Source organism: Nilaparvata lugens, chromosome 1, assembly GCF_014356525.2.
Source record: "Nilaparvata lugens isolate BPH chromosome 1, ASM1435652v1, whole genome shotgun sequence".
In the NCBI taxonomy this organism is placed as follows: domain Eukaryota; kingdom Metazoa; phylum Arthropoda; class Insecta; order Hemiptera; family Delphacidae; genus Nilaparvata; species Nilaparvata lugens.
This window is the reverse complement of record NC_052504.1, coordinates 54,848,034-54,874,964: the sequence shown is the minus strand read 5'-3', so window position 1 is coordinate 54,874,964 and position 26,931 is coordinate 54,848,034. Positions and strand designations below refer to the sequence as shown.

Sequence of the window (26,931 nt, the reverse complement as noted above, 5' to 3'; positions counted from 1 at the left end):
GTAGATGTAAAATTTTGATATTACTGCATTATATATTACCAATACAGCCAAATTCCATGAATGTAATACATAATAATATTATGGTAATGGTAATAATTATATTGTTCTGAATATCATTGATGTTCTCTGTCACCAATGATCGTGCAAAACTATAATTTTTGAGGATGTCGAAGTATTCTATAGGTAGAGTAGATTCTATCAGACTGTATAAATTTTGCTATACATACAACAAATTTATTATAGATGAAGAATGATTACCGATGCGGTGGGTTTGAAAACTCCATTACGTATGCATATGTGTGAAAACACATAACATAAAATATATTGTTGTCTCAATATTTCATGTAGATACTCGAAATTGTTTTTAGTTTTCCTTCCATTTCATAGGAAGAATGAGATGATCCATTGTGATGGAAAAGTGAAATGATTGCATAATTCAATTATAAAGCATTTCAACTGGCATTGCCTTACTTCGGTTAATGATGAACTATAAGAGCTGAATGGATAGATTTGTCGTTAGCTGCAATACGGTACATTAGGAAGCAAGCCTTACAAATGGACAATTAGATGTACGGCAAGCGATCTACATACCAGTTAGATTAGATGACTCGTCCTTAGTAGCAGATTTGGATGAGAGTCCATGCAACCTCAGATCAGTGAGGCTACGCTTCAGATGGCTGAACATGCCTGAGTCAACAACACATTCACATTCCATTCATACTATGCAAATAACTCAGACATCATTGAACCATATTCATGCTTAGAACAAGCTCAGAGAAGCACAACAAATTCATTTTGTAAATGATTTTCACCAAGATTGATTCAAGGATAATTGACTACACTTATTGCTACTGGAATAAATATTCTCCAAAAAGAGGAAGACTATAGGATTCGAACTGATGAGCGAGCTACACAGGGAAAACTAGAGTGAACAATAGTAGAGTAAATAGTATCAAACGTGTGTGCGTGAAAGTTTAAATGTATTTGAATATTTTCAATTGTAGGGTAGAACAATACCTCATAAGAAATAGCATGTAAGGTTGAAATTTCAAATTGACAACCATGCAAATAAGTTAATTTCGAATGTTGAAGGGAAGAATTTAAAATAACAAATAATAGAGACACGCATTAGGAACTTAGATGATTAATCATTGTCGAGGATAGTAAAGAGAGTGCCTGAAAGGTGAACATTTTTCTAAGTAATTTGAATAATGTGAAAAGCATACCAATTTTCGTACCTACCACAACTTCTTCAACCATTTCTTAGCTACACGATCGATAAATGAGAACTATGATGAAGAAGCTACTAAAAAAGTAATGTAAAATCTCTAATAACTGTATTCTAGAAAGTAATAGAATCATTAGAAGCCAAGTTCTATAAAACGTAATACTAATTGCTAATTAGAGATTTCTAGATTCTAAAGCTAATTTTTGCTAAAAAGAGGTAAAGAGCCTAAAAATATGCAGAACTACAAGAAAGGCTATTCTAGAAATATACCTAGAAATGAGAAATGAAAGGAAAAGGCATTCACGAAAGTGTAACAGACGACACCCCTCCCTACCACATTCAAACAATTTGAACCATCAACTGAAGCATAAACGTGATAAGAAAGTGGACTGAAATGCCTACTTCCAACGCAAAATTGCCTAGGTACTTCAAGATGAGCGAACTGCAATAATTTGATAGTTTCAATATGACTTGCAGTCATCAAATTACCAACATAATATAACAAGTACTACATGCTAATCTCATAACGCCTCCATCATGCCTATCATGTAGATACTATCAATTGGATATCAAAAACAAAATTCGAAATACTATTTTTCAAAAATTAATAAGTTATAATGCTTTAAAGGCTCGCGTTCAATGATTTTTCTTATAACATTTTTTGAAACACTTCGCTTATTTTAATAATAATGCGATAATTGGTATATATCAATATAAATTAAGCTGAGAAATTGATGCTTGACAAAATACCTGGTTTATTTCTACATTTTACTCCTGTAACTTATGATGAAGTGACAGATTATGTTATTTCAATGTCAAATTTTAGTTTGTATTTCTAGGGCATGAAGGAAAAAAGTAATGAGTCTCTTATATTATGATGCACAATATTTAGTGCAATATTTCCTAATGATAACGGCGTATTCTGGATACTATATCACTACCATGATAGAAGATTGGGTAGAACATTATACATTTTGAATTACGTTAGAAAGAGATTATGAATTTTTATAAAAAATCTAATAGAATTCGAATTCTAAAATTACAACCCAATTACGCTTAAGAATTGTACGAATTCTTAGTTAATTTTGTAAACTGTTTTAAAAATAAGAGTAACAATCTATATAATATTATATCCATATATCCATATCCTAAGTAGATTTTTTCAATAACGAGTGAGTATTAGTCTCATGTCCCTCATGAAGATAAAGGAATGTCTTGAAATAGAAATAATAGTAGAATAGAATAATTTAGTTCATGAATTGATTATTGCTTAACAGGAAGACAGCAGTAGAGGGGGAAGCAAACGAGTAGAAGGCACACAAACCTGAAAAATTGATAACTGATTGGGAATTGCTACACCTACCTGTTATGGAATTCATAGTAGTCGACCGATTGTTGTTATCCCCGAACTGCAGATTTAAAGGAGTCACATCTTGGCCTGCTTTTTCCGTAGAGAACTCCAATATTCCATGACCACTACATTTATCACTGAAACAGATAAAGGCATCATTGGATCGAAAAAGACAAAATCAATGATTGATACTGTTTTATTTTCATTTGATGGAATTTATTATTTCCATTGATGGAATTACAGTAGTTTTAAGAGACAGAAATATTACGATGGAATTAAGTAATTCAACGTAATGATGTAATTAAATAACATTTGATTAATCGACAAAATTTACATGAAGTAATTTTATATCATGCATTGTAATAACAATAATATCGAGTGACCTGGTTGGCTCAGATCTGGTGTCAGAGTTTTCAGGTCACACCTGACCAATTTCAGGGCGTCTGACGTGACCTTTGAATTTTTACAATATTGACACAAGTCACATGCAAATAAACATCGCACATAAATATAGTCACATTACATAAATAAAATGGAGTTTGTAATTAAAGAATATCACAGTTGGAAATAAATTCAATAGTTCGCCAATTTCATAGAAATAAATTTTTTCTTCTTCAGCCACCACCGAAATTTCCTCCTCAATAGATTTTCAAAGTCCAGCTGTAGAATTTCTGTTCAAAGGGAATTATGAACACTCTTGGCCATGTGTTGTGGACATGATGTATAGAAAGCCGTTCTATGAGCGTTTAATCACACCCTATTCTTGCTCCTGGTGTTATTGTATTTCAAACATAATGACAGATCACTGAAAATCGAAAAGGATATAGTTTTTTCCGAGATCTTCTTCTTCTTCTTCTTTTCCTTCCCCTTATGCCGCTAAGCGTCGGGTGCCTCCAGCCATTTCTTATATTGCACTCTATCCTGGGCCATCCTCCTAACGTCCGTCATTGTCTTTCCCTTTCCAGCCGCGATACTCGCCACATACTCGCTCCATTCCATCCGTGGTCGTCCCCTGCCTCGACGTCCCTCCGGTCTTGCTTCCATTACCATCCTTGCTTTTCTTTCCTCACTCATTCGTGTGACATGTCCATACCAACCTAAAGCTTTTCGTTGGACAGAAATGATCAGCTCTTCCTCCTTTAGAGTATCTCTGATCACTCCATTTCTCACTCTGTCTCTCCTTGTCTTTCCAACGACTTTTCTTAAAAATCTCATTTCTGAGGAGGTAATTCTACTTTTATGCTTATCTAGGAGTGTCAGGCATTCTGTTCCATACATTAGGATGGGCTTAAAAACTGCTTGATAGATTTTCATTTTTGTTCCCTGGCTTATCTCTCTTTTCCCAAGTAGTGTCCTGCTTATTTGGTAGTATATCTGGTTAGCTTTCCTTACCCTATTATTGATTTCTTCATCAACCTTTCCATCTGTGGAAATGACCGTTCCCAAATATTCAAAGTTATTCACTCTTTCCATAGATTTTCCATTCCACTTTATTTCCATTTCTGCATTTCCCTGCATCTTAGATATCACCATTACCTTACTCTTATCTGTATCCGAGATCTGTATTTTTCCGAGATCAAAGATTAATTTTTGCTTGCATTAAGTCTTGCACAACACCGATTATGATGATTTTCCGGATTCCATACATTATTATTGTTGAATGAATCTGAATGACTCCAGCAAAACTGATGGACTATATCCAAGATATTGGACCAATTCACACGCAGGTTTTTGCGAAAACAAAGGGTAGCGGTCCTACGGACTACATATTTGTGCATGTTCCATTGCATTTTTGAACACGGTATATTATACTAAAATAGGACACTTGAAAATGACACGAATGCCGAAACATTCATTTCGTGTCAATTGAAATGAGGACGAAAAAGGGCAAACATGATCCAGTAACAGAAAAAGATCGGCTTCCCTTAGGATACTGCAATTTCAACCAGTTTTCAAGTTTTGGTGCGCATTGGACGGGGTGCGAGCCGTTAGAACCAATTATTATGTATCATAATTGGGACTAAGTTTCTTATTAGCAACTTTTGTATGTATATTATAATAATTATGTATATGTTTTTTCAATAAACTCCTCTGATTGTAATTCATGGGCAATCAGAGAATTTATAATTATAAATTATTATCAAGTTTTAATAAAGGGGAGTCCGGTCTCAAAAGATCATGGTCAAACAAACTATCATGGTGATAATCTGAAAAACTTCATAAACTTTAATTTTAATGATACCAATTGTTTCGGCATTCATCTATACTAATGAATTAATTTGGACGCTACTGACTAGTTGTGGTCATGCAGCGATCCGTCGTCACTGGAGCACCGGCGCCGAGGATGGGTGAGGTCGGCCGGATTGTGATGGCTGTGGTAGGGGTGGCGCGCGTTGGTTGGACGGAATGTGAGACGCTGTTCGGCGTCGGTGTTGTCGGCTCCCATAGCCATTGTGCCGCCTGCCGGCGCATTCGCGTCCTGTGAGTTGGACCGCGAGTGGTAGTACTGGTAGTTGGGCGGCTGCCGCGTGCTGCGGCTCATGCGCGGACCGACGCCCGCCTGCTCCTCCTGCAAAACACACAACCATACCCTAGTAGACTTCCTATGGCATCCTAATTTGACCATTAGAACGTTAGAATAGTCCAGGTAGGTGAACCTAACAACGGAATATATCAGATTAATATGAGTAAGATTGAATATGAGCTAACAGAAGGGCTGTGGAAAGCTTTACCATATGAGACTAAATGGAAAGAATTTCTCGAAAGAAAGCATATCGTTGGTCTAAAAACATTTCCTATATTACATTTGGATAAGAATAAACATTTTCAATGTTTTAGGATGAAAAAAAACTAATTAGAATCAATTCAATTAATATGATATAGAAATTGGATGTTTACTCTACTTTACCATTTATATAAATTAGTGACTCAAGAACTATTGAAGGAGTTTTCAAAGACAATCCATATGGAAGAGAACTGAGGGGAGGGGAAGTCCACGTCTACTATGTGAGAATGTTGATAGAGACGAATGGAAAGGCATTTCACAGGCTAATTATTTATTCTTCATTCTTTATTATTACAGTAAGTACATCATTAAAATGATAGGAAGAGGAAAAATAAGGTAACTTTGTTCTATTCCACTCCCGAATTTAGATGAGGTACAGTAAAGGTCTCTTCACACTTAGCTATGCTACTCCACGTTGAAATATGTCCTATCACCCTATCTTAAATCCAAGCTACGAATCTGTCACGTTCACATCAACGTAGCGTAGCTTTTAATATTGGGAGGTAGGATGGCTACGTCTTTGGAAGACGTATTTCAGTGTAGCGAAGCTAAGTGTAAAGAGACCCATATCCTAGGTATAGGTTAAGTCTTGTAGTTCTTCACTTCACAACATTTTCAGTCCAAAAATATTTTTACAAAGCAGATTTTTAAATTTAGAAGTTTCAAAACCAAATATATGAGAAATATTAGCATTCAGGAGGACACATTAACATTAGATTTAGGAATCTGGAATTGTTCGTATTTCATTTATAACTCCTCTAGCAAAATCAAATTGAATTTTGGTTGAATGCACATGATTTAAACAAATTGATAACTAATCACGGATTTGCTTGATTAAATATGTTAATATTCATAGATTCTATTTTATAAACACTGTACTTTATCATAACTCCATTTCATACATAATCATCTATTTCTGAGTGTTATCTCAAAGATGAGGGATATGATTTTCTGTATTTTATCATAACTCCATTTGTTACATAATCATCTATTTTTGAGTGTTATCTCGAAGAAGAGGGATATGGTTTTCAGTATTTTATAAACAAAGTATTTTATCATAAATCGATTTGATACATAATCATCTATTTCTGAGTGTTATCTCAAAGTTGAGAGATATGGTTTTCAGTATTTTATAAACACTGTATTTTATCATAAATCGATTTGATACATAACAATCTATTTGTGAGTGTTATCTCAAAGGTGAGGAATATGGTTTGCAAATGAAGGTGAAAACAACTACTACCTTTTGAAAACATAAGATTTCAATAAACGGCATCAATGTTCTGTATAATCTCCAAATGAAACCTCTTGGTGGTCTTGGATAGCATTAGAAGGTACAGTATAATTATAAGATAAGGTATGTATAATGAAAGATCCATTACGTTGAAGATTGAATGAATACTTTCGATTGATTAAAGTATAATTATACTTACATCTCTCATGTAATATGTGATTTCCAAATTGTTTGAAAATGATTGATTGAACTCAGGATACAACTCAAGAACATCTAAGAGGTCATCTCTATGGATTTTATGAAGATCGCAGTAAGTTAAAGCTCTGACATTACATGAAGATTTTCCAATAGTTGGATGGGCACATGGGTTTTCTCCGAAGATATCGTCTTTACCTGTAAAATAGATGAGTTTAGCAAAAACATGAATGAGCATGATTTTATTATTAAACGTGGATTCCAAAAGAAAAAGCACGTTCTTCTTTCAAATTGGGCTTTCCATGAAATATCAAAGTGAACTCGTACAATTTTATAGTTGTGTAATATATTAAGAACGACAAAAAAAATCAACATCAAACATCACTATTAAAACAAAAATTTGAACTTTTTTACTTAATCCTGAAACTCTATGCAACAATACATAAATTATTGCGAAGAAAAATACTTGAGAAGATTAATCGATCTAGATGGCACTCCTCTCAAAGCTGATGAGTGCAAATATATCATAGGAGATAATTTGAAAATATGATGTATTCCATATTATCAACTTAACCTCATGGAATTTCTGAAGAGAAGGTCACTATATTTTATAATTATGAGAAATGTTCAACTGCTTACTAGTGAAAGTATGAAAAAAATGGTAAAAAATATGTTCCTTTCTATGAAAAATTACATCCGATAGGAAATCACAAGATTGTAATTGAATCAATATCATTTACTGTTTAATTGGAGAATTAATAGATTTATTGTAGATGGAAATCAACTTCTTGAATAGGATGAATCAAAAATTTATTTCATAATGAGATTATTAAAAAATCTAAATATATTTATTAATTAAGTAGGTAGATTAAATAACATATGATAATATATGAGTGGAATAAATTACTTACTTAGAATTGCCATGACAATATCTTCTTTTAGAATTTCTATAGAACCTCTAGAGATGAAATAGAGTGATGTTAGTACATCTCCTTTATGCACCAGCGTATCACCGGGGGGTGCATGGGTTGTTTTAAATTTCAATGATAATGCCCTGAAAGAAATTAAGATAAATGAATCAATCCCAACTAAGACCATCTTGTGAGCTTCTTTATTAGAATGTCTAATTGAACATTGAGATAATTGTTTAAAGGTCTTGCTTGGATTTTTAAATTGAAAAAATGTGTTTCTCATAGAATTCTTGATAAAGTTTAGTGATAAAAAATTTTTGTTAGTGATAAAGTTTAGTGTTGGGTTCTCAGGAAGATCTGAGATCTGATCTTATAAAAATATAAGAACAATTTTTCAATGCTATCTTTACTTATAAAAATATAAAAACAATTTTTCCAATGCTACAGCAGAATGAGAAGTATATATTTATCGCCAAGTATGTAGAGTTTTTTAAAAAATTACTTCAATGACTTTGTAAAAAGTTTTTCATTAACATGGCAAAAACAAAAAAATGAGTAATGAGTATTCCATAGTATAATATTCTTGACAATAATTTGAAATTAGCAAGAGTGTTTCAATGTTAAAGGCAGAGGAAATGGAAAATAGTTACCGTAAACAACCAGGTGAGGCGCCATCGAAAGCAGAGCAATTTGTGAGCAAATTGCGGTTAAGATGAAGGCAGATATCTGCCTGCAGGCACTCGGGGAATCCTTTTAGTACACTGTTCATATCTATACCATTCGTATACGTCCAGGCGTGCTGCAAAACATTTCAATAATTAAATTACAACCAAATCACTTGTCTATCTATAACAATTTGTTTTGTAACAAGTAACAATGTGATGAAAGTAAGTAACAAATAAGACCAGTTAATCTCTTAGTAAAGCTTTTTTAAACTTAGAAGTGCCGGTTGAACAAGAGCCGGTTAAATTTTAACCATGATTAATTCCACGAGAACCAATCATAGAAGCCGTCTTTTCAAAAACGACTTCTCCGATTGGTTCTTGTGGAATTAATCACAGTTAAAATTTAACTGGCTTTTGTGCAACCGGGTCTTATACGTGCGCATCTTTATGATTGATAATAGAATATTGAATATCCAAAATAATTATTATTAAAATATTATTGATGAAAAGAAGTAATAAAAAAAACATTGCTGCTAAGAATTTGATTTATTCGCAAATCCAGATTTTGCTGCAGGTTTTTTATACAGTTGATACATTCCAGAGAATAAAACAATGTTGGATGAACTTTTCAAAAATTAGTACATGAGATAGTTTTGATCATTTTTTCAACTCATTCTATTATTCAATATTTATGAAAAAATGGTTACAATTATAGTACACTTGAATACGATGGCAGCGTAGTTTTAAGAATAATGCAATGATAATCAGGAAGATTTGCACTATACATTGTTTATCTGATAATTTAAATTTCTGGTAAACCATAGGCTACATAATGTCTGCCTTGGAAGTAGACAATCAATGAGCACTGTTCGAGCTGAGGTTCAAACCACTTTTTTAAAACGTATTGAAAAATTTTCTAACACATTCTCTTACTTTTATAAAAACAGGGCATTAGTAGAGTGAAAAGTATCAATAATGTATGGCAGATTGTATGAATTGGGAATCGTTAAAGATAATTACCTGGAAGTACTCCTCAAGCCTCTGTCTGAGGGGATTGGGGATTTGGTGGAAGCGTATAAACTCACGTACCCTTAGCATCTGAGTGTGATACCTTGCAGTACCTGAGTATAATCTTTGAATTATTGCTGATACATTACCGAAGATACTAGCATACATTAACGCTGCAACAAACAACAAAGTAATTGAATTAATCATTGCTCCATCACAGGAGTGATTCCCTCATCAAATATGGAAGGTAACTCTTGCAATATGGTAGCTCATTCACATAATTTTGAAATAAGCAGACTAATTGAGCGCAGGCAAACATATGTTTCGGAGGTGAATAGAATTATAATTCCTGTTCATCTAGAGAAAGAATTGAAACCAACAGAATATCATAGAGATCATTTCAATGTAGAATTATACACTTTTCATCTTCACAATTATAATTTGCCATCAAATTTACTATTATACTGTTTGCATATAATAACAATGAATAATGATATCGATACAGGAATACAGGAATAATTTGAGGAATACAAAAATAACTAATATTCAATCTCAGACACGTAGGGAGCTCATTCATACAAATTTATCTAGCTTGATAATATTCTATCGAACCAGATGAAATTGTGAATTGATCGTCATATCACATGGACATATTATTTGTTGAAAAAAGTATTTATTACAATTTTTCATTCCAAAGTGAAGAACTAGTAAAGTATGTTCATTAAAGTATCTACTGTCATCCTTTTTTGTAACGAGTTTCAGTGGAAATTATACTTACATCCAGCTAACATAACGCAAATAGTAAAAATTTTCTCTGTGTCGGTATTTGGTGCGACGTTGCCAAATCCAACCGAAGTTAACGAACTAAACGTAAAATATAACGCTGTAACGTAGCGTGACTGAAACACACAAGAAAAAATTATGAATGAATTGAGGCTAATGAAAAGGATTACAGAGATAAAATCAATGTACCTAGAGTACAAGGAAGTGATCATGAAAAGATGCGTAGTAACAAATCCAAACCAGCTGGTCGGTGTGACGTCATTGGTGATCTAAAGATCTATTCTTCCTATCTTTCCAATGTTAAATTGAGCAACTTTGTAAGCCTTTTTCTCAAAACGTAAATAACTTTCAAGTCTCATCGACATTTCATACGATTTATACAATATTTATCTTCAATTTCAATATCAAATTCATTAGCATTGAGTACATAAGTTCATTAGCATTGAATTACATAAGAGCCAGGAAAAGAATGTTGATTTTTTGATAAGAAAGCAACAGGTATCCGATTTCGAGCATTCTGAAAGATCCAGCCGTCCAAAAGTATTGAATCTCTAGAAACATTGGAGATAAATATTGTATGAATCGTAGGAGATGTCGATGGGACTTGAAAGTTATGTACTTTTTGAGAAAAAGACTTACAAAAATGCTCAATTTAACATGGAAAATATAGGAAGGATAGATCTTTAGAGCACCAATGACGTCACATCGATCATCTGGCTCTGATCATCAAAAGATCGAGATGCGCGTAACCACTACCTTGTATTCTAGGTACATTGGATAAAATCAATAATACATGAGAATTTAAACTGATCAATAAATTCCAATTATTATTACAAAAACCCAAATTCAGCAAAAATTGGAAAATGTAATGTTCAATACAGCGTTTGAATTACGGACAATTAATCCGTTATTTGTTGACATGTGCTTCATCATTGTAAAAGCATTCTAGTACTTGATGCAGTTCTGTTTTCAAAGCTCCGAAAATCCAGAGTCAAACTATAGAATTCAAATAAATGCCGAATACAAGGATTGAATATGTGATAAAACAATCATTATTTGAACACGGAGTAACGTAATGAATTTGATGATTACCTTAATCGATGGTCCTCCAGTGTCGTTTGGATGGTAAAACTGATGTGTATCATTTGCTAAAATATCTAACCAGCCCACTTTACTCGATAAATGTGGTCGTTCTGCATGGCCGATCGCATACCTATCAACAGTAAACAATTGAACTGCTAATGTTAGAGTTCTTATCAAATTCAATCAATACACTCAATACCCCACTAATCATTTACTATCAAGTATCATCACAAATTATCTGCATGAACTCTTTTTACAACCTGCTTTGAATCCCATAATTTGTTATTATTGTGAAGTATACCAAGCTAGTAAAGTAAAAAGTAAATTTGTATGGCTTTTGTTGGTGGGGGGTCCCTTGCGGGAAGGTCCCACCGCCTGAATATATAATTTAAGCCGTCAATGGGCCTTACGACTGTCATACTTCAGCCGGGATCGACAGTTTAACGTACCCATCCGATAACACGGGAGTGATATGCTTAAAAAACTTTTGGTTATGAGACCAAGCTGGTGCACTCAGTATAGCCAGAAGTTGTACTATACAATCAGTCATCAGACATGGTATGATTATGCAATTAAATTTTCACCTCTCCAATTTAGAGTCGATTGTTACACAGCCCATGAGCAGGAAGGCACTCAACCACAAGCCTTCGCACTAGCTTCTTCATCTTACTTATTCATGAACATCAATCCACGTTATTCAGTGTGTAACCTCAATGCTTCATTGGTTTCATGCTGTCAACTGCAATTTCATCTGATAATAGAATGGTCCTTGGTCTATTTCAACGAACATCGAATTCCCCAGGAATGATTTCTCTTTTTAAATGTTGACAGGCAGTCCCGAATTCATATGGATAGATCTTTCATTCATCTTTGATCTTTTGTAGTTTCATGAAAAATAAACATTTCACGCAAATGCTTCTTAGTACGATATGTACGTACTTAACATCGATAAGTATTATTATTTTTGACTGTAGAACACAAAGTATTGATAGACCTAACCATGAAAACATAATCGACAAAGTTCAAAAAAAGGCTCTCAGAAATACTCGACTAGTGAAAATTCTACTACCCAACAGGAATCTCGGGAGTAATTTCATCATCATATTCTAAATTATATACTTTCCCAGTTTATACGATTTTGAAAATAAACACAGTTGCATTATCATTATATTATATTTGCTCATAACTTTTAAGGGATTATCTATCTGTAGATCTATATAAACGCAGATAACAATATTAAACGATAAATATAATCCATAGGATTAATTTCACTTCAAGAAAAACTATGAGCAAACTATTTTGAAACAACGAATGTTTTCAAAATAATCATTGATAATCGAATTTATTATGAACAAAGTGAAGCAGCTTTTTTAGATTTATTCAATTGAAAAATTGTTTCTAGATGACATAATTTAAAAAGGTGTTTCAATTGGAAAATGTCTGACCATATGCAGGCAAGCCAGTGCGCGATGAGAGCAAACGAAGCCATGAGCAGCAGGAGGACAGCCGCTCCGTACTCCGAGTAGCGATCAATCTTTCGCGCCACTCTCACCAGTCGCAACAGCCGAGCTGTTTTTAGTAAACCAATCAGAGTTGTTGTCTGTCAACAGAAACCATCACATACTCTTAAACCATGCCAATAATAAAGAACAATCAAAATATGAATTAAGGAGAAATAATATGAAATAGAAAGTGGGAGAGAAAAAAGTTCAGAAAAGAGATAAAATTATATTTCAATTTATCGAACCGAAAATAAACATATATGTTGTCTGTTGTCATTAGGAGAAAAATTTCTTAAGAAAAATGATTAATAATATGGAGATTGATCTAAAAAACAATTTCATAATGATATTCTAAATTTGATACAACGGGTGTAGAAAATAAAAACTTCAATTTATGAATTATTCTTGGTATGCGAATCTTATTTATTTGTGAATGAATTACAGATAATATAAATATGATAGGAATGGAACAGAAGGATTGGCCAAAAAATATTCTCTTTCCAAATTTTGTTAAGAGAGTAGCATGTGCCAAAAAATAGATCATGTTCTTACTGTTCAGAATAATTCAAGTCCAATTTTATTTTACACTAAGCACAGCAAAACGCTCCAGTGAGAGCAATCTAGGATTTATATTAGGAAAGATAAGGTATTGGAATTGGTTCATGATTGTTTTATTTTCAGTTGAAAAAAGTATTCAACATTAAATAAATACAAAGCATTTATATAACTAAGTATTTCAATTTACTTAGTTATTTAAGTATTGAAGTGACAGTATATACCAGATCATTTCGGTTCTGCATTCATTATTAATAAACAATACATGAAATCACCAAATCAAATATATTCTTGAAGTGTCGTATCTGAAGTATTTTTGTAAATAAGCTTCAACTCAACGTATAATTCTTTAAACTAAATTATTTTCCACGATTCTAGATAGTTTAGACGATTATTATTATTTTAGACGATTCTAGTAGAAACTACTTGAATATTATTGTATCATTCCTCATTACCGGTACAGAGAAAATCACATTCGCTTCCAACATTGGAGTTTAATTAATTTTATACTCATGAATCAATATTAAATTTTACAAGTAGTTATTTCATTAAAAGCTTAAACATCTTTTAATCCTGCTACAAAAAATAAATAAAGTAGTAAAATTATATTATGAACAATGCCATATGCTTTATCAAGTTCATTGAACATATATAAGTTTCCGTTGAAATAATTTAATTGAACAGATAAAAACTAGTTAAATAGTAATATTATAATAATAACCTGATCTAATACCTATACGGTTTCAATAAAAATGTAAGAAACATAGATGGTGATAAATAAAACACATTTTTCAAAAACCATTAAATAAGAATCTTGAAGAAACATTGAACAGTTATAAAAACAAATTAATTTCAAAGTTAAATTATCACAACATACAAAATAAGCAAGGGAACTCATACTCTGGGAATTGCATAAAATAAAACTATCAAATGAGTGATTATTGTAAAAGGATAGAATCCAGGGTAGTTCACACAATTATCAGTCAGTTCAATGTGTGAGTTATCTCCATAGGCCAATCTGTTGAAAGTGATATTAAATTATTTGAAGGCAAAGATGATTAAAAATAAAACAAAAGTGTGGTTTTTGTTCCAAATGACTCTATTAGTACTGTTTCAAAACAAATAGAATATATCATACAATGATTACAGGTTGGATAAGATTAAGATCAGGGGTGATTTTTACCGAAAAACTTGAATATTATGTTAAAAAACGAACTTAGGATATAACAAACCAACAACATACATTATATCTCACACATCAATATGTCACTCACACATAATTCATCAAGATATTACACAGAAATGAAAATGCACTCAAATGTTCTGAGTCCAAACATTACTGTTAGATGAACTTTGATAAATCACCCTAGAAATATTCATTTCCTTCAAACCTTCATTTTGCAATAACCTAATAGAGTGAAAACATAAGTAAGTATGATATTAAATGGTTTAAAAATGATAAAGCATCATATTCCATTTGCATGGTACCTATTGCACTGATTCCCATCAGCGAAAAGATTATCATAATACTCACAAATATCAATATACAAACATAATATTCACACATGAGTAATTAATCGTCATTTCAATCAAGAAATAATTCGAAATAGTATTAAAATTTATACATTTTTCTTCATAACATGTTCATCTTTTAGTTGATGATGGACTTTCATAGTTAGCAAAACCTTTCTAACTCAACAAAACATACATAAAAATTGTGATAATTTTTAGTATTTCAGCCAACATTTTTTATTCACATGGAATGGTTCCATAGAGTGATCTACTTCAGCTTTATAGATTCCTACTAATACAAATGTTTATATCAAGAGCACCAAGGAACCATACAGACATAGTTGTTCATGTGGTTGTTCAAGATCATAATTATTACCGGTAATTCATGAGTGAACTTTGAAATGGTTGATGATTATAAGGCATTACTACATTGCGAAAATATTATATCTATATTAAACACAATTAAGGATTTGTTATGAAGTGAATTTCACATGCAAATATATTTTATACAAAATCAAATTTACTATTTGAATTGGATAGCGATACAACTCTACCAATCAGTAACGTTTTGGAGAATTACACAACTACAAAAATGAAACTCAACTACTTATATTCAACTCAATACATTTTGGTGTACGGTATCAATATTCTACATGAATAATTACACCACAATGTATTGTTCTCTGAGACGTCCTACTCTTTTACAAGATGTGACAAAATACTAAATTTCATTCATATGATGAAAGTTGAAGGAGTTATGATAGTATCACAATAAAAATTCAGAGGCTAACCAGACATCAATATCTTGCATATTATATCTCACCAACCAATTTATTCTATGTTATGGTTCATGAGTTATGTATGAATTATATTATAATGATTGTCTACAGAAGAGAAAAATGTTTGAAATTAATTAAATATATGATTTTATTTATTGCAAAGATACTCTTAAAAGAACTCTTTAATATTCGAGAATTATGAATATTGTAGAAACATCTTTTTTGAGAGAATAAAGATATTGGTGAATGGAGTTTACTAAGAATTAAACGATTAATGGTGAGTGAGACATTTCAAAAGGAAATATTTTCTTCAAGGTTCGAATGATGATTTCAAGCATAATAAATTGTGAAGCTTAATAATATACCAAACTATATACAAATTAATGTACAGATCTACATACAAGAGTAACACCAAACTATGTACAATAAAAAGTACCAAATTTGAACAAGCTGATATAGTACTACATACAGAGCGAAATGTAACTTTCAACTGATAGCATAAAGTTAGCAAAAAATGTATTTATGATATAATTACAGAGATGTTTTGATTACAATGAAAAAATTTCTACGTGCACTACATACAATATGGATACGGATGACAAGATGTATAAATGATATAACATAGAACGAGATTTCAGAAAAATATGCAGATACAAATCTACAAAAAATGTAAATATAATATATAAAGTTTATACAGTATAGTACAATATAAATAACACACATAAAGATGATGGATGCATCTGAGTAGATGATCAAAACAATGGAATCAAACGCATAACCACACAAAAGTCAAAATGCATTAGAATGGGGAAAATGGATGTGAGCTGACCTTGAGTGCTGGCTAGGGAACTAGATTTGCTCCAAGGGAAAGCAAACATTGTTCTTCTTGGATTGCCAATAAAAATCAGAACTGGAAATAGCAATTCGTAATGTTTGTATAATGAAATTAAATTACATTTTATATGTCATGGTACTGTACAATCGTGATAATATTTTTCTCATGTTCATCCCAAAACAGGATCCCCAAATTATCTATCCCAAATTGGAGAAAGATAGTTCAGATTTCAAATTTCTCAACTGCCTTCATATTTTTCTCTTTTTATTTTATTGTGTTTTTACAGAAAATATATCATTTGAAACTTCCATTCAATGTGAAATAATTTAAACAATGGTACTAGATTTGATTCTCAAATATATTCATTGAAGTGCTAAAATTAAAACGATTTAGGACCTTTTAATTTTGCATCGTTACTACTATCATATTATGAGAATGTGAACAGTAAAATTATTATGAAAATGGGGTGTTATTTATAGTGGAATATTTTATCTTGTAAGACTTTGTATTTGAAACTTGAAAGATTCAAAGTCAATTGTATAGAAATATGATGAATTTTTGTTACCTAAAGAGGGCCTTGCAAAGCGAGTCACTCACTTGGAATTATACCTACCTACTGCAGTACTGCAGACAATCTACGTTAACACTAATTGTGAAACTTGGACACATGGCCCATATTATAATGATTATGTGACATATTTGTCAGATTGTCTTTAACTAGTTATTGTGAGGAATTTTAAAAAATATGACATTAGTAAGGATACAAACATTTAGAGGAATGGGAATTTTATTAAATTGTTAAATAAAATATTTATAGAAAAATAGAGAGTTTACCATACCCGGGATATCATTGTAAGGATCTTGCACATCGATGCAATCAAGAGTGAACTCTAAAAGAGCTGCTTTTGAATTATTATCGAGTTTTTAAATAAGGTCAATGAACATACACAGTTTTGAACCCTTATTTACATTTGAAAAAACAGTTGTGCCAAATGCTGCTTGTCAAGGTCAGAACACGATTCAACTCACAATTTATAATATGAAGTACGGTATTATAAATAGGTATAAAACAACATCATGACAAAAATAGATACCAAAAAGCAACCATAGAATGTTTTCAAATGTGCAAGTGTATCAAAAGTGTCAGTTTCAAACAGTACATAATTAAAGTTACGAATGTAAATGTAGGTGAATTCACGAGTTTAATATAGTATTTTTGTCCGAATATGATTCAAATCAATGCATTTCACATGCACATGAATGATTCAACAAAAAGTGCATACTGATTGCATTTTAATTGCGTGTTGAAGACTGTTTGAAGCAGTGTTTCAATTTCTGTTTGTTTACAAAATAGGCATTCAGGGTCTGCCGTGTGTTAAGAAAGCAGCATAATTTTGAATTGGCATAGATTTCTTAGGAACTGACCTCATCGGCATCCAAGCCCAACTGAAATATCAAGTACAAACCTGAGCTAATCAAATTCACACTCTTATTCTATTGATTTCTGCAAATGAAGCTTTGCTATATCAACTTAGACTATTTGAAAGGATTATAATTTGGTAGATGGACTCATTCCTCAGTTACACAGTACATACCGATATTATTACAGCAATGGATTTGATTTGTATAGTATTTAAATTTTGATTTTATCAAACAAAGTGAATATTATGGTTGAGACTTTTATCATCAATTTATTCACAGGATAGAAACCCATATTTCATCATTTAGAATTTGTTGCTTTATCAAGGTATCAGATTAATCAGATATTTTTTAATTTCAATTTTTAATCCATTTTAAATCGCTAAAATATAATGTAATTATTGAGCACATCTACTACTTCTGATTTCTGTAATAGTTAGCAACAAAAGATAAATGATCAGAAGTAAATATTGTTTTAGATATTCTCCAATTTTTTTAGTTTTCATAAAACAATGAAAGATTTGAGGAAAAGCTAAACATTGAAACAATGGGAATCAGATGCGCGACATACAACCAAAATGTGATGAACATGAATTTTTTTATAGCTTGATTTCACCGCTCATGAAAATTTTTTGTTTGATTTTTCTATTCATTGAGAAACTTCAACTTTTCCACTAACATATATAATTTATGTGTCTAAAATAGTTTTATGAAACCAAGAAATATATTTATTATTTTATTTCAGTTAAGTGGATTTTTCAGTTTGAGATCACTTATCATTTTAGATAAGTGTATATAAAACCAAAGGATCAAGCTATCCTCATTTTGTATTCTCTAAACTTCAGATGGACTACAACGACTGGGAAGTTCTTGGATAAACCTCGTACAGACAATAAAGTAGAAAAAAAGAGAAATGAGTTCTCAATTTGAAGCAAATGAGTTGAATTCATGGATTGGGGTATAATTTCATGATCATGTGATGTGACTACAATAAGCAAGATGCTTCATTATTAGACCATTAATAATCAGAACAGTTCTTTTAACGGTAGAACAATCAAATAATTGGAAAACTAATCCCAAATACAGTAATGCTGAAGAGTTTCATATGATTTGCACAAAAAAGGTTTTGCAAAGGTTCTTAGTTAATTTTTTATGGAAGTTGTAGTTGTGGCCAATTTATTATTAGTTTTTGAAAGGTTCAGTATTATAATAGATTCTGATTATTTCAATCGCACAGTACGATGGACAGAATGAAATACATTTTTTAAAAATTATATATATATTATTGAGGAATAGGAATTCAATATCGCATCATGTTATTATTTAATAATCCAATAAATAATATAAAACCGGAAAATAAAAAATTAAAATTTTGTGATTTTTTACTAGTAATATTTAGGAATCTATTTATTCATGTGATCATAGATATATTAGATATATTATCATAAAATATAATAATTGGCCGTCCAGATAGCAGAGTTGCACCTTTCAGTCTGCTAGTGCTACCTGGTTGCGGGTTCGAATCCCGCCGAATCCTATCGAATAGGCATAGACGTTTCATCATCTCATAATTCACCCTCGCACTTCCCATTACCCACGCACAAGCAAAAAGCTTATGTGAGCATCATCCGCAATAAAAAAATATTTGATATACATAAATGAGAATTGAAATTGTAAGAGTTTCATTTAACCAGGATTAAATAGATTCAAGTGTTTATTTTACATTCACGATGGATTGTGACCATCTACCAAAGAAGAGAAGAGAAAATTATGCTGAAATCAAGTAGCAAACACTGATAACAATACCGATATCACAGCAACACACAACACTGAGGACAAACGTCTATTTACGTTCATTACCATAAAAGTACAGCTGTGAAATTATAAACTTATGTGAAGAAGTATGAAGTAAAATAAAATGACAGTAGACAGAATGTCATGAAGGAAGTTATGAAAGAAAAGTACAGTACATTATATTCACCATGACCACATCAGATCAACAATAATTATTATTATTGAAATATATTGCAAAAGTCTTTTCAGACTGAAGTGGATAATAATAATTATGTTATCAAAACAATAGACGAGAAGAAACTCTGTCTCTAAAATGGTTTACATTTTAACAACAACAAATATAAAACACTGCATTACATTGGTTTTTGGTCGAAATTGATTTATCAGTTTGGAGCCATTTAGGTGGCAACAATTGCATTTGAGTTCTGCTGTAACTGGCACTGAAAAATCGGCTAAAATTATAACTAGGATTTGGAATGAGTTCAAATAGTTTTACCTATCAGAAACAACCATGAAGTGTCGATTGGAACTTTTCAAGGCATTGGAATTATTGAATAAATAATCAGTATCCTTCTCTTTATTTGAAAATTTGTCAAATTGAAAAGATTTTCGCCTGTTTTAATTAGTGAGTTATAATGGTTGACACAGAAAACAAATGCGCTTTGCTCTTATATGTAGGGATGAGTCCAGAAGAGACGACAAATAGAAGACTTTATCTAGGGCTGTTTGCATTGTGTAATTGGAACCAACTGGTGGTTCGAGCTTTCAATGTAATAAATTGAAGTTTGATTTAAACCAGGATAAATTCAGATTAGGTTTACACTGAGGAATGGTGTAAATGTAAATGATGGTCAAAGTAACAACAGTAACAATCAAATAGTAATGAATCAAAGACAAATTTGAATTTGTAATGATCAATTTGAATACTGATCATCTATTAGTGGTGAAACATGTAATATACCATTACCAACCATCAATGAATCATTGCCAATCATGTTGAAGATAGTAATGGTTCTACTGAATGCGCATACATGTCCAAATAGCGCATGTCAACTTTATAACAGATTGATACATCATCTAGGATTAATACTCCTACATAAAAACCGAAGTACCAGGAGCAGATCTCTTAACTTTTGCAACAAATTTAAACAATTTATTACATTTTCACAACCTTAGTTAAAACCTACAATCATATTGAACGGTCAAGCTAGTTCAATTGTAAACTACTGTACTAATATAGAAAACTCGCTCCACAAATATATTGACGACAAGAAAATTGAAGTTTTGAAATATAAGATTAAAGCCGAATTAGTTAATAAAGTGGATAAAAAGCAGAAATGATTTTTTTAGCAGTTTCAGGCATTAAAATAACTAATAGTTTCGCCAAAAGAAAATTTAATTTTAATATAAACTTAATTGGTATGACATGAAATTCAAGCAAATATGGTTTTTCTTCTATTGAAAGTATGATGTTTGAAAGTACTCAACTCGCATGAGTACCGAAATAAGTTCATATATGATTCATGACTTCGACACTTTGACTTTAATATTTTGAAGTTGTTAGCAAAATCTCTATTATTAATAATAATTTATGAATGATCACATATTATATTGAGATTAAGTTGAATATTGGCTATATGCTAGATGAATGTCAACTATTTAAGTTCGTATAGAACTAGAAAAATAACAGTTTTATTCATCAAATTCAAGTGGAATGAGATTTAATATTAATTGCTGAGAACTGTCAATCACAAGCCATTTTCATAAATCAGAAGGCTTACACAGAATGAATGATGCAATGCAGATAATAAATTGATAAGCAAATGGATTTTCCAGTTGACATTTGAAAAATGACAATGAACAATGGTAGCTTGACTAACTAGGATGATTAATTAAAAAATTACTTTAATTTGGTGCAATTTGCTCAGTTATGGAACATTAAAGAACTTCCAGAAAAATAATAGAATAACTGAATGATTTCAATGATAATTAATAAAATTGAAAGAATGAATAGAAAATTCGAAAGTTGAGAACAGCTCACCTGAGGAATTTCTTTTATGTGAGCCTGTCAGAACAAATCAATTTATTAATATTAAAGTTAATGTTTCATCAACAGTTATTCACGAAAATAGAGATAAATTTTTAATAATAAGAGAAGCAAAGTATGCAGAATTTAAAAATTTTATGATCCTAGCAAATTTATTGGATATAAATATCTAGGGCAAGAGGGAAACAGTTTATGAAGTGAACCATTTAATAAGTAGATGAACAATTAAAATTCAAAATGTTTAATGAAATATAGATTTTTGCTAAGCATTTTTAAAGTTGTCTGATTTCAAACTTCAAGAAACAAAGAAGCATTTAATGATGCAATAAGGATAAAGAGTGAATTTCACATATTGTACCAGGGGTTTGAACTTATCTGAACTGAACGGTAGTTTCTCCAGTTTTCAATACTGATAGGTTAAAAAATCATGAGTAATTAATTTCCAAACACATTATTAAAGTTTCATTTATACACATAATTTTCATGAGTTATTCCTTACTAGAAGTATTATACATAGAAATTATCGGAAAATTCATAGCATTTTTCATGCTCGCTAATCTGCATAAAAGCAGGTGGAGAGCTAAAGATATATGAATTTAATAGTAAGTTTCTATACAATGTGTTTACTAAGTAGAGTGTCAGGAGCTACTATAAATTACCGTATGAAACTTGCTAAACTGCTACAATATCTTAATGATTGAAATATTCATGGAAACATATTTTCAAGCTGTCAAGTAGGTTTACTGATTTCAACTAGGGCCGAATGTAGCGGTCTGCTAAAACTTTCAAACTATCACCCAGCATAAGCATGAAGACGACATATGTTCACTTCAGATAATTTATTTGATTAGATTGCTTTCAGCACTCTCATAGTTGATTATTTTCAATTTAAAGCTGCATAAATAGGATGTCCCTTAAATAGAATAATTCATATTGAGGCAGGTAACGTGAGACACTCAATATTTGCATTGAAATGCCAATAAAAAGCATTCCAATGAAGGTAATAGAATGAATTATTTTCTCTGGACTAAATCCTCAAGCCGTCTATCATTTGACCAAGGTCAACTTTGTAAGATAGGGCTAAAAAACATTGAGCAAAGAATAAAAATAACTGAGAATGTATGCATATCAATTCAGGACTCAAATAATCGAAGACTCAATAAAACAGAACGATATACAACTTCATTTAGCTGGTTTCAAGTTATTTTTCACTCAATACCCACAAGCTGAATTTCACAGCAAGTAATATTGTCTATACACTATTAAATCTAGCAAATGACATTTAATACTAATGAGAACGAATAATTAAAGAATAACTTAATAATTGATTTGCTAATCTGAATGTCAATCATGGTAAATATAATTTCCATTCATTCACGTTGAGAAAGACTTAGTTGATAATAACATAGCTTCAGCATGCAAATGTACACAACAGTCACTATATTATAAATGCTATGATGAGAATTATTCTAATGATATCAACTATAGAATTATCGGGTAAAAACTGTCATATTAAAAATGATAAGCTGACTAGCTGATGGACAGTGAAATTCAAACTTTCTAAGTCCTGATAATACTATCATTTTACAATATCGAAAACAAGATGTTCTTGTATCATGATAAGATTAACACCTAGATTACATGAGGCTAATCCTCACAGCTCACATAAATCATCCACTCAACGAATATAATCTGATCATCTAGAATGTTTGTGAGCGTCACTTTCAAATAATGATAATAAAAAATGTTGAGATAATTACACCGAAGAATGTACAAACCAAAATGTCTAAAAAAATAACCACATTGGCTAAACTATTTTATTGAACTGTAATTGCATTCAAACCCACATTAGATGGTTTCATTTGTGCGCTGCTCAGTTGAGAGTTGAGTCCAACTCAAAACAAAGTGCAAAGTCCATCTGAAACGATTTTTTATTGGTGAACATTGAACAGCTAAGCCAAAGAGGCTTTCCAGTCCGGCCACAAGGGAGAACTGACTGCATCGTCACAGCTTGTAAAACTTCAACTACGTTTATTGTAATGTTATTGTTCATTAACAACCAACAACTCAGTAAATTTACCGAAATGTATAACAGTGTTTGTTTTGAATACTAACAATAACGATGCCATTCAAGGTTTATAGACAGATCTACCTTCAACCTTCTGGGTCTGTGCTATGAGATATGTCCTAAGAAAAGTGATTAAAACACAGTTCATATACAAATCTTGAACGCAGATCCACGATTTCACAGTTGGATCTGTTGGAATTAACAGACCAACTTTCATAAAAATGTGAATCAACAAAATGTCCAATCTGAATGTTTTTACTAGGTGATGTTACTGTTTAGTAAGCTTTTACTGCAATTAAATAAATTCAACCTCGATGAACCACAGACAAAACAATATTTTTTCTTTGCATCTACTATTTTACAAAATGTGGTAAATCCTAATGAAACATTCGGAAGTGCAACTTTACAATAATAATTTAAACATTTCAAAATTGCTTCATCCAATTTTCCACAAAAATGACATTATTATTCTATTGAAACAGTTTCAATATGAACTTTATAAGCTGATGCATTTTAATATATACATTATCAAAGAGAGGCTAAAAATACATACAATATATTTTTAATTGAGATTATTTTCGATATATTATACCAACTATGTGTACATGAGTTCTACTCTTCTTTGATAAATTTCCTGGTTTTTCATTTATTGGATATCATTACATGTACATTTCTTGTTCAATAAAGCCATTATGTAATACTGATAAGAAGAGAGTAGAGGAAGTTTTATGACCAATTACGATTCGTACAATGTTTCAAGTTCTATGTCGAATTTCAATTCGTAAATTAAGTTTCAAAATCACAAATGAGTACACTTGAAGAAATTGGTCGGATAAAGTTGGGTACTAATCGGCTTCCCATCTAAGATCACCTATCAAGATAATTTTGTAAATAGTCCTCACTATCTAGAAAACTGACCACTAGAATGGAAAAATCGTAGGTCTACTAATATATTTCTATTTCAAAGATTGAAAATTATGCACTTTGCATGTAATATGAGTTTTCTATTGAACATTTGTAGACAGAGTGCCACTATGATTCGAAAGTATAATTCATTGATGAAAGGATGAATGCATTCAGACAGAGCTAGGGTTGGCAGGCAGTCAAAGGCAGGCATTTACCTCGTCTGTGTCGGAGCCGAAGAGAAGCAGGTCGAACGGGATGGCTGCCACCAGGTCTATCAGAAACCAGCCCTTCAGGTAGTGCACTGCGATCTTGCCCGGGTGAGACACCACCTCGTCATTCGCGTTCACATACGTTGTCCGAAAATTTATTAGAATGTCTATGATGAAGGTAACATCAACTGCAAAAAAAAAAAATGGAAAAGAAAATTTGAAACTCAAGTCATAATCAATAAGAATCAATTACTACTTAGGATGATCCAGGTAACAGGGTGGCCACCCATTTTAAAATGAAAAATTCATGAGTAATTCCCGGTTTTCCAGAGTAAAATTTCAAATTTTCCAGGTAGAGTATCCGCGGTATTTGAGTAACAAGAGACATTCGTAAAGAATTTATTATGGAAATCTTCAATTTGATTTTACATGACGAATTGCGAATTAGTCCAGTCAATATAGACATAAAAAAGGGTGTGTGCTTGCAATTTATATTGTAGTTCTAATTTTTTAATATATTATTTGGATACATGAGAGAGGTCTTGATCCAATTTATTCATGCAAAATTTCCTTGTGCTAGTGGCCCAAAAACCTTGTATTTTTGGTTCATTTTCCAGTTTTCAGCTATTTCTACCAAATCCAGTAAGTGGACAGAAATTTTGCTCTCGCCTTTTTTTTACATTATAAAATTTTGAATACAATAAGATCATTCGGAACTCTCTATCTCCAATGAGTACTGAGTTATTATTTTTCAAAAATGAGTAAATTTAAAGAAAAAATCAATTCTGAAGCATTTTATTTTTTGATCAACAATATCTTCCGATTGTTAATAATTCAGAATTCCTTTGGGCGTATTTTTGCTAAATTTATAAAAAAATTATGAGTAATTGGAAAATTCAAGAGGAATTCACGGTATTCTTCCCGGTTAGTAAAATCATGAGGAATTTAAGGTTCTCCCGGTTTTCCCGGTAGGTGGCCACTCTGAGGTAAGACAACACGTTCTTTTCAACAGGTGTTTTTTCCTTAAAATATTATAAACAAATTCATCAAAAAACAGAAATGAATAATGAAACAAAGACTTTAGAAGACAAAGATTAGACTGAAATAATAATAGAAATAACACTTACAAGAAAACATAAAATTATTGCAAGTAATGCAATTACAAACAGAAATTAGAGAATTTTATCAACAAAAGAGGCGAGAAAACTGATTTTTAATATCTTTAAATACAGTAGTACTTTTTTCAGTGAGGCTGATGCCCACATAAGCTTGATAGATTAGAATTTAAATCAAATGTTATGGCTTCGAAAAAAATACGATATATTTAAACTTACATAAAATCAACGTTACCATAGTTTATTGAGACTATAACCCAACACACCACAACACAATTCAAATATAATACAAAATGTATCATGATGGGATAAAAACATATTTTCTGAACTCTGAGGCTCATATGATGATATTTTTGTCAAATTTCTATTATTATCCGGTTTCACCAAGCTCGGATCAATATATTTGAACATAATCAAGCCGGGTGCGATTTACAAGTGTGCACTGGAATTATCGATGGTAACTATCGCCATAGAAATCATACTCATATGTTGCAGTGCACTCGTTGTAAACCGTACCTGATTTGGCCATCGAATGTTCAATTTACAGTTACTATATAATATAGAAAAACTGCAGTTAAAATGTCTTGACCGAGCTTGGTGAAACCGGACTTTATTATTGTTTTATTTATGATATTCCCAAATTTTGTAATTAATTACTGTTAATAAATGAATTACTGAGTAAGTGAACAACATGTTCAATAGAACAAAACATAACTTAACAGAAATCCAAAACTGAATTGCTTGCAATGGTGAAAGAAAGTCAAGGTGAAGGATTATTGGAATATTTAAAAAATACAAAACAATTTTGAAGAAGGTTATCAATCTTGCAAAAAGGAAGGTGAATGATGAATTTTTTACAAGTCTAAAAACATAAATAAAGCAACATGGAAGGTTGTGAAGGAAGAAATTGGAGGATGCTTAAAACAAAGCGCAATCCCAGATATAAA

General features: G+C 31.5%; 1 protein-coding gene across 11 annotated transcripts in view; it reads right to left on the bottom strand.

Annotated features, from left to right (window-relative positions):
• The window catches only part of LOC111057561 (potassium voltage-gated channel subfamily H member 6), a 288,140-nt gene that overhangs the window by 41,130 nt on the left and 220,079 nt on the right, over positions 1 to 26,931 (bottom strand). For 7 of the 11 annotated variants that reach the window (XM_039436886.1, XM_039436872.1, XM_039436881.1 and 4 more), the window contains 13 exons: positions 24,876 to 25,057; positions 21,681 to 21,704; positions 17,852 to 17,872; positions 12,689 to 12,843; positions 11,253 to 11,373; positions 10,156 to 10,276; positions 9,390 to 9,550; positions 8,355 to 8,503; positions 7,705 to 7,847; positions 6,798 to 6,991; positions 4,874 to 5,148; positions 2,592 to 2,716; positions 592 to 687 (listed from right to left, as the gene is read on the bottom strand). In XM_039436886.1, coding sequence (XP_039292820.1) covers positions 592 to 687; positions 2,592 to 2,716; positions 4,874 to 5,148; positions 6,798 to 6,991; positions 7,705 to 7,847; positions 8,355 to 8,503; positions 9,390 to 9,550; positions 10,156 to 10,276; positions 11,253 to 11,373; positions 12,689 to 12,843; positions 17,852 to 17,872; positions 21,681 to 21,704; positions 24,876 to 25,057 — 1,767 coding nt within the window. The remainder of the gene's footprint in view (positions 1 to 591; positions 688 to 2,591; positions 2,717 to 4,873; positions 5,149 to 6,797; positions 6,992 to 7,704; positions 7,848 to 8,354; positions 8,504 to 9,389; positions 9,551 to 10,155; positions 10,277 to 11,252; positions 11,374 to 12,688; positions 12,844 to 17,851; positions 17,873 to 21,680; positions 21,705 to 24,875; positions 25,058 to 26,931) is intronic. The other 4 variants (XM_039436930.1, XM_039436933.1, XM_039436894.1 and 1 more) reach the window with 3 other exon arrangements.